The sequence below is a fragment of the Cebus imitator genome, unplaced genomic scaffold (genome assembly GCF_001604975.1).
Source record: "Cebus imitator isolate Cc_AM_T3 unplaced genomic scaffold, Cebus_imitator-1.0 Scaffold42, whole genome shotgun sequence".
NCBI classification, from domain to species: domain Eukaryota; kingdom Metazoa; phylum Chordata; class Mammalia; order Primates; family Cebidae; genus Cebus; species Cebus imitator.
The window spans coordinates 11,160,396-11,169,766 of NW_016107357.1; the positions used below are offsets into that span (position 1 = coordinate 11,160,396).

The 9,371-nt window shown below is 50.6% G+C and overlaps 1 protein-coding gene across 1 annotated transcript in view; it reads left to right on the forward strand.

Moving 5' to 3' along the window:
* The first annotated feature begins 2,486 nt into the window (after positions 1–2,486).
* The window catches only part of GALNT2 (polypeptide N-acetylgalactosaminyltransferase 2), a 223,383-nt gene continuing 216,498 nt past the window's right edge, over positions 2,487–9,371 (forward strand). The window contains exon 1 of the mRNA XM_017526501.2: positions 2,487–2,697. Within this exon, the coding sequence (XP_017381990.1) occupies positions 2,572–2,697 (126 nt within the window). The 5' untranslated portion in view covers positions 2,487–2,571. The remainder of the gene's footprint in view (positions 2,698–9,371) is intronic.

Here is a 9,371-nt window from a genome sequence, read left to right on the forward strand (position 1 = left end):
TGGGGTTATAGTTTTAACATTAATTAGGCTTTATTGTTTGGTGTTTGTACTTTAGGGGCTCCAGTTAAATGTATTTTAGTCCTTCTTTCCTGGCTTTTATTTTAACCTCTTTTCTCTGAACCTTCCTACTCCTATTTTCATATTATTTTCAATTTCTTGATTGTTTTCTTGCCATTCTTCAGTGTCCTTTTACATATTTTCATTTGAATATATTCACCCTTGGGCACCTTGTAATTATTCTTTGTTTCTGGAATAGTTTTTGTCATTATTTCCAATTTCCTGCTTCAATTTGCTCAACCCTTGTCACAGTTCTTCCTAATTTTTGTCTAATGTGTCTTTAGTTTTTGAAATTTCTTATTCTAGCTCTATAGGGGTGTGTGTGTTTGTGTGTGTGTATCCAAATACATGATACTTTGTTCAGTTTATGTGGTATTGCAATTGTCTTATGCTTCATGGTTTTTATTGTGAAGGTTTTCATCGCAAAAAAATGTTATGATTTATTTTTCATCATCAGAAATGTGATTACTTTTCTGTTTTCTTTTTGCAGAATCTTTACATGCAGTTGATTTGATGTTTTCCTGTTACTAGGCATTTTGAGGCAGGGTTCCCAGTTCAAGAGTGTTCTCTTTCATCTGTGTACCGAAATGCAGTTTTTAATAGATAATGTTGGTGTTTGGGGAGGGACTGTCTGTCTTCTCTTTTATTTCTGCAGGATTAGTAATTTTCCCTTCTGACTTCCTTCTTTACCTTCATTGCCAGGCCTCTGAAGGACATTATCTTTTTCCTATTTATCTGACTTTTTCCCGGAAGTAAGTCTCCTTCAAGGCTGTCACATCTTGTCCTATTTTCTTTGAAATCTCTTCCCTTGATCAATAAGGCACCTGACCTCTGTTCAGTTTTTAGTTCTTGGTGTTGGACTTCCTCTTTACGGAGGTGACAATCTTGTGCTTCACTTAAGTCCTTGGCAATCAATAGTGGAGGGAGCGCTGTTGGAATTTTATGTCTTTTCTTTCTTTTACTTAAGCAATTTGAAGTTCAGTTCATGCCATTCTTTCCAAGTAGTGCTGAAGGCTTGTTTTTGTTTTGTTGAGGATGTGGGTAGGGACTCATATTCAGGCAGCTGCCATTATCCTCTGACTAGAAAGCTCCTGAAAACATTTAATATATCAAGTACTAAGTAACATTTCTCTCTGTTTCTCTTTTTTTTTTTTTTTTTTTTGAAACGGAGTCTCACTCTCTCGCCAGGCTGGAGTGCAGTGGCGCAATCTCCACTCACTGGAACCTCCGCCTCTCAGGTTCAAGCGATTCTCCTGCCTCAGCCTCCCGACTGGGATTACAGGTGCCCTCCACTACGCCCAGCTAATATTTTGTAAATTTAGTAGAGACGGGGTTTCAGTATATTGGCCAGGCTTGTCTTGAACTCCTGACCTCGTGATCCGTCCACCTCGGCCTCCCAAAGTGGTGGGATTACAGGCGTGAGCCACCGCGCCCGGTCAGGCACATTTCTCTTTTCTTAGCAACACTGGAAACTTTGCGTGTTACAAGGGCATCACCAAGGTTACATAGATTCTGTTACAAGACACATCGTTTTCTTGTAACGTTAAAGATGCTAAGTGTGCTTTTTAAAGAAAGCAACAAATGAGAATGAAAAGATTTTAAACAATACACAATTGCCTTCCTTCTTCCTCATTTCGTGTTTATTTAAAAGAACAACTCTACCATTGATAACTCTGTCACCCACAGAAAAATGTTCTTTTGAAAATTATCTTCTCATTTCCTACCTCAAAAACTCCGTCTGCCTAAATAGATAAATCGATACCAGTGGGTCAGGAATGGTTTGCTACAAGATGAGCGAGAAAACTGCAGGAAGCGGCAGCAAAGTCGGGTTCTGACGGGCGGTTTGCACCAAAAACTCAGCTCAGTTGGTCAATAAGAGCAAGCCCGTTAAAGGTCTGAGGTGGCCCCAAAGACCAAGGCTAAAGAGGTGACAGTCTGGGCAGGAAGCGCCGAGGTCACTACCGCCCCTGTAACCGAGAGTCCCCGTGTGCGTGAGCACGGCTGTGTGCCCACGTGTGCGCGCGCTCCAGCCCGGTCCCGGGGCAGCCACCTGTCACTCACGGGGGACGGGGCGGCCTGCGGCGAAGCACGCCGCGGGAGGGTAGGCAGGCGGGCAGCACGAGGACCGAGGAGGGGGCGGCGCCCAGGCTCTCCCGGCGAGGCCCTGCCGGCGGAGCCCGGCGTGCTGCAGCCATGGAGACGCGGCAGTCCCCTCCCGCGGCCCGCGCCACGGCCCCCGCAGCCGCCGCCGATTGGTCGCCCTTTGCTCCCTGACCCCCTCGCCGCCTCCGAGGCCGGCGCTTCCTGCTCGGGCGCCGCGCGGCGCCGCCGGCCCGGGGCGGAGCTCGGGCGCCGAGTGCGCGCCGCCGCCGAGCAGTAGCCCCGCGCGGGAGGAGGAGCCGCCGCCGCGCCCTTCCCCTTCCTCCGCTCCTCCCCCGGCCCCCACCGCGCCCGCGGCCGGCCCAGGCAGCACTCGCGAGCAGCGGCGGCCCCGCCGGCGGCCGAGTTGGGAGAATGCGGCGGCGCTCGCGGATGCTGCTCTGCTTCGCCTTCCTGTGGGTGCTGGGCATCGCCTACTACATGTACTCGGGGGGCGGCTCCGCGCTGGCCGGGGGCGCCGGCGGCGGCGCCGGCAGGAAGGTGAGTGGAGCGCCCTGCCGCGGCCCGGCCCCTGCGCCCACCTCCACCCCGCATCCCGCACCCTGCCCCCCTGCCCCTGCCCCTGCCCCTGCTCCTGCCTCCCGCCTGCTCCGCGCCGCTCCTGCTTTTCTCCGCCCGGACCTCGGCTCGCGCCGCCCGCCCCCGCCCGGGGCCTCCGCGCCGAGTGCCCAGGGCAGGGGTGCACCCGGCCCCTCTGCTCACGCCGGGCTCCGAGAGGGCGGACCCCGCAGCCTTCTCATCCCTCCGCCCCCTCCCGTGGACGTCGCCCCTCTCTCTGCTTGTCGTAATTCGAGTCTGGTCCGGCCGCCGGGAGCCCCATCCCCTGCGGTTGGAAGTTTAGGGATGGGGGTGTTGGGAAACACAAAGGGGGTGGGGAGGAGAGAAGAGAGAGGCGACCGCCTTTCCAGCGCGTCATGTGCAGCAGAGAGAGTCCAAGTTTCTTTTCAGCCCTTTGATACGAGCGGCTGCAAATCCTCGCTCCTTTCCCTCTGTCGCTCCGCGGGGGGTGGGTTCCGTGTTTCTGCCACCTTCTCTGCCCTTTACCTTTGGGGAGCAGGGGCGGCCACTCCCGTGCCAAGTAAAGCCCCAGGGCCCGTGCGAGCCGGGGCAGTGCACCCCTGCGCCCCGAGCGAGGCCAGTCGGGGCCGTTCCCTTGCGGACTCCGCGTTACCTTCTGCCCAGCCGGGCCCCCGGCCCTCCCGCGCGAGCCGGACGTGGTCTCCTGAGCTTGCATTTTCCATCCCCACTCCCCGCTACGGGGAGAATCTCTCTTCTACGGATATGTTTTCAGCATGTTTTGGGGGCCGAGTGATCCGGCAGTGGGGACTGTGTGAGCTGCTCTGCGGTTCCGCGTCCTCGTCCAGCCTCCCCGGACGGCCGGGCCTTGGGCATTCGGGAGGATGATGAGCGCTGGGAGGAGCCGGGACTGTGCGATCCTGGGGCCGGGAGAGCAGGGCATCGGGCTGTGGGCTGGAACACAACGGCTGGGGATGTTTGTAGTGTTATACTGGTTCCTCGGCTTTGAAAGCAGCGTTATCCCTTCCCAATTCCCGTAACCCTCATTGCTGTGACATTTAGTGTCACTGCAAACCCAGGAAATTCTGAGTTAATGGAGATGGACCACGGGTGGTTGGGTTGGAACAAGAGAGTGGTATCCTGAAACAAGCCAGAGGGGACTAACTAGATGAACAGACTTCAGCTGTGAAGTCAAACCCCTGAAAGTCCACACTGGGGTTTGGCCGCTTCAGAGGTTTTCTCTTTGCTTCATTCATTCATAGCTGAAGATGTTAGATGGAATGGGTATCTTGTTTGGTTTCTGGTAAATTTCATGGATTTGTTTTATCTAGAGCGGTAGAAATGAAGCCGTCTTTCCATGTGCTGAATCGGCCTAGCTTGCTTCTGAGCTGACATTGTACTCTTCGCGCTCTTTGTTAAAAAAAAAAAAAAAAAAAAAAAAAAATCATATAGGTAGTATACCTGAAGACTTGGGTTATTCTTGAACAGCAAAGAGCATGCAGCCAGCAAAAGCCATGCAGTCCTTTCAAAACTATAGTCGTGCCAAACTGGAATGATTTTTAAAACTTTACTTCTCAGTAAACTGTGCCTTGGCCACTCTGCATAGCCTGGTGTCCTGATAAGACTTGGCAAAGCTTTCTGCCTTTCATGTGAAGAAAACCAAACACATAAGCCACCCTTGGCGTTTCTCTTTCCTTAGTCTGCCACTTTCATTAGTACACGTGATTAGAAAGAGCAAGCGCGCTGTCTGCCTCCTGGAGGCTGATTCCTCACTCTGGAGGGCTTCAGTTGCTGAATGGTGTGAGGGGTCTTCCATGCAGAAGTCTTCAGACACTCCTGGAGTGTGTGTTCTTAGTTTAAAAAAAAAATCCAAGAATTTCTTGTGGGCTGGTGGCAATATAGAAAAGTACAGGAAGAAAAAGTGGGGGAAATGAACAATTACACATAGATTGGTGATTTGGGATTCTATTCTTTCTGTCAACGAACCATAACATTTAATTCTAGCCCTTAGAATGTTTTGGTGATTTGTCGGTTGGGGAAGAGGTGTGTGAATGCAGTAGCTTTTGAAATTGCAGTGGAAGACTCATTAACTTCATGTGGTGGACCTCGGGTTAAAGAGAAGCCTTAAGATGGTTTCTGGAGGGGATAAATAGAGCCCTGGTGTCTTGAATGCCTGATCTACAGGAAAATCATGTAGTCTTCTGTCCTCCTGAATTGTTTCCATGGATTTAGAGACTAGAAGCATCTCCAAATTTAGTTCATTCTCATACCAAAAAAAAAAAAAAAAAAAAAAAAGTGGTTTGTTTGGCTTGTAAAGTATGGACATAAAAAAGAGAGTGGGCCATGCGTGGAAAGGAAGGATTTAAATGCTAACTATAGTTTAAATTTTAGAGATAAGTGGACCTAGGTGTTTTCTCCTGCTTTATACTGTTCAAGTCAGGGCTCTCATTCCGTATTTTGCCAATTTCTACACATCCTGATGTTTTTCGTAGGGTACCAGACTATACTATTGTGCTTTAGGAATCGTCTGAAGGGAGTCCAACTAGGATTTCTGCTGCTTCAGCAGCCCGGCCCAGGCTTGTCATTGTGTGCCCTGCCTGTTAAGTAACTCATCACAGAACTGTTATTCTCCACTTGGCAAAACCCGGACAGGCAGCTCACCTCAGATTGCAGGTTTAATAAACTAAGCAGGAGGGAGTGCTGAAAACCAACCTGAGGCACTGCTGCGCAACTCAGGACTCAGCGCCCAGGCCCGGGACATGTACGTTCAAGCAGTTCATGCAAAATATTGTTTTAAATTACATCTCATTTACATTTGTGTCCATGCCCCTTCCCCCCATATTTTGCTCTTTTCCCCTAAATTGATGATTTGCACTTCAAGGGTGCCTTTCCTTTGAGCTTCTTAAATGCTTTAAAATTTTAATCATGTTAAGTCTCCCCTGGGCTTTGGTATGTTGGCAGTGGATGGCGCAGCAGAAGAGAGGAAGGGATTTCTCTGGAAATGAAGCTGCCCACGGGTGATTTGTGGCTGTTTAGGGTGGGAAGGGAAGGGTTTTCTCTCTGCTGTAAGAATGTGTGGAGCCTGAGACCCTTTGCCTATGTGCCTGCGTATTGGGAGGGAAGGGACAACTTCAGTCGAGGGAAATGATCTGGAGCCCTGGGAGCCTGTCCACTTTGTACAGCAGCATCACCCTTATTCCCTGAGCTAGCACGAGGGCTGTAGCCCTTGCCTGAGAGTCCAAGGGTGGAGGACTTTGGGTGGGATCTTCTAGGAAAGGGGGGAGGTGGGCGGGGAGGCGGGCAGGTCCTTTCTTGGAACAGTGAAGGACCCCGAGAGGCTAGACCATGTGCTCATGAAGTGGAACATTAGGGTGTAAAGTTAGAGAATTCACAACTAAATTGTAACCGGCTTCAAATGCCAGGCTGACTTGTTGGTTCTTAATTTGGGAACCAGTCATGTTTTTGAGCTAGTGGTAGATGTTCAGATAAAGGGAAATGCACAAATCCACTTATTTGCATTGAGTGAGACCTAGCTGTTTACCTCTTTGTGCTTAGTGACCTTCACTGATGCATTGGACCTCTCTGATCTCAGTTTCCTCATCTTTGCAGTGGGAATACTCATTCTTACCTCATGGCCTTGTTCGGAGAATTGAATACTGTTAGTGGGTGCTGAATAACTGCTGTCTCTGAAAGAGGAAAATGAAAAAACAAAATATCCCCTTGAGACTATAGTGAAGCAGGAATCTTAAGTTCATGATATTCTGATATACTTCTTGATTTCTGGAAAATTGTTGCCCCTTTTTGTCCCTCACCCCCACCTCTGAGATTGATCTGACTGGTTTGTTTGGGGCTTGGGCTATGAATGAATCTTAAAGCTGTTAGAGATGGACTCTGGGAAGTTGTCCAGATACCATGCCAGCTCTCTTGTACCCAATTGTGGTGTCAGAATGGGGATCTCCGTAGTGGGCAGCCAGCAGGAATATGAGTGGAGGTCGCAGCTTGCCTTGGTGGTTAGATAGTGGGAGTGTCACTGGTGGACGTGTGCCTGGGCGAGGGTTCCTGTGGTGGGGTCCCAGGTTCTGGAGCGCCCCTGCTCTTCCTCTGCAGTCCTGCTCCTCTTGTTAGAAGTGCAGGGCGCTGTGATCACTGGAAGCACGTGTGGCTTGAGGTCGAGCATTGGGCCCCCACGTGGTTTCCTGGGTATCAGAAATCTGTGATCCCCTCTGGGTGAATGCAGAGGGGGACACCCGTACCACTCCTTGCCACCTATCGTCAGGCTGGAGTTTAAAGAAAGTCCACTTGAAATGAGTTTGAAGTTGACATAGGGAGGGCAGTAGCAGGGAAAACCACTCTATAGCCAGATAATCTGACAATGGCACTGTAACGTAAACTTCTCTCTTTAAAGAAAATAAAGTTTCCCTCTTTTGGAGTCATGTTGTGGCTGCCTGCGGGTATGCAAACATAATGGAAACAAATTATGACTGCTAAACAGTGCAGAAGTAACAAGCTCAGTCCCTAGACCCTTGAGCAAAAATGAAAAAGCAGCTGCTGTACCCGGCACTGAGTGGGATCAGCTTGCCCAGGCTCTGTTGGGCCTTGGGATGGGGAACACCTGGGAAGCTTGTGAACGTTTTCTGAGGCTTCAGGCCCGCTGTAAGTTTCTCTCCCTAGTTCCTGTTTGGATGCCTGATGGGTGAGTGGTTGGTCTCCTATTTGGAACAGAGGAAGAGGTGGTCAGAAAAATGATGGGGAAGCGGGTAGGGGACATAATATTTTTGTTGCTGCTGCTTATGTTTCTCAGGCCTTTGGGGAGAGGAAAGTCAGTTTGGGAAGATGCTCATTTTAGTGTCAAAGCAGGCAAGGCCGCTGTCCTGCCTAACTTCTAGCAAGTCCAGAGGCAGTGGGCTTAGTGAAAGGAGGAGTGGTGGGGCCGGGGTGAGGCTGCCTGGGACAGAGACGCAGGTGTAAGCAGTGAGACTCTGGCTGAGATCCCGGGAAGGGAAGCTAGGCATTCCTGGGAAAAGCCTGTGAAGTCTCCCAGAGCTCCCCGCAGACTTCATGTGATAAGAAAACATGCAAACCTGGCCAAGTCTATGCTCCCTTTTGGTTTTTGTGATTTTGTCCTTGGGAAGCCTGTTCCGGAAGCTCTGCAGGGGTGATGCTGAGCCATACAAGTCAGGGGATATCCAGATGGAAACACACTGGCATAGCCATGCCACACACATGTAACAGTGAGGCACTTCCATGCTGGTTGTTAAATATGCTCTGTTTTGAGACACCCCCCCCACCCCCCTGCCGAATGCCCTCCAGTTCCTAGCTGCCCTGCTGCTCTGGTCTTTCCTTGGGATCTCTTTCCCATGTTCAGCAAAAAAGGATTGAATCTTACCATCTGAAAGGCCTCTTGGAGCCACTTCTGTGCCTGTGCCATAGTGAACATGCTAATTGTCATCCCTGTAAACGTGCCACTTGGATAGAAGGAGGCCTAGCCCCGCTTCCATGATGGGAACAGTCCCTTTTCCCCTTGAGTAAGTCTTTGATTCTGTGTTACTGTTGAGAGTCCTGGTTCCACCATTGTAGTCTTGTGGCCTTGCCTCTAGACTGCCTTATGGGTGAATGTGTTTAAGGAGGAGGGATGTCTTGGAACTTCCATATGCAAACCCTCCAGAATGGGTCCTGGGATAGGCTGGGCCTGGCGAGGAACTCTCCCCCCTGGAGAATTACATTGAATTCATTGCTGTATGCTCACCAGTGATCACTCCTGTCCCTAGAGTGGAACTTGGCTTGGTTCTCTTAACAGTATGAAGATGCCCTGACCGTAGCCCTGCGCTCGATCTTCACGATGAACCCAGTGTGGAGTTGCCAGGAATGCTGTCTTCAGTTTACCTGCCCAGTTCAGAAAGCCTCCCACCTTTCTCTATTGTAAACCATGGAAATAAAAGAGGCTCAAGGCACTAATCCGTCTTCCCTGGTGGGCCCCCACCTTTCTAGGGTTCCCTGCTCTAAGCAGGCAGCTCCGTGTTCCTGCCTGGCCCTTGCCTCCTGCAGCAGAGGGTAAACACGGGCATTTTTGTACTTAGACATGTCTACCAGCATGGGTCCCTGAAGCATGGGGTATCTTATACAGATTAGGTTTCTTAGCATGCTGAAATGTAGATGACAGTGATTCATCAGGGCCAGATTTGGAGAAAAATGAAAACTGTCGCATAGCGTCTCACTCATGGGCTTCCATTTAAAAAGCTTTCCCAGGCTATGGGAGCTATATGAGCCCCTTGTCTCACTGAGGCCGGCTGTCACAAAGAAGCAGTTGAGGGCTGGCTGCCTGGGGGCTGTGAAATGGGCCCATCACTCATGGCTCAGCCTGCCCTGGCTGGGCTGCTCACCCTGGTCACCTGTCCCTTCTGCCCCAACCTTCGTGGGCTCCCCATGGAGCAGGAGATGGAACAAAAATGTCCTAGGCCCTTCCTGCTGGCCATCTGGTCCTGCCCAGGGCTGGCAGTTTCCTGTCCCTAACTCTTAGAGACAAGGAATGGCCAGGAAGGTTGAAGATACAGTTACTGTATTTCTGGAGTCCAGTTCAAGACATGCATTTGGGCAGGGACAAGGGCACTTTCGGGACAGTGGTTCCTCTAGTTCAGTTT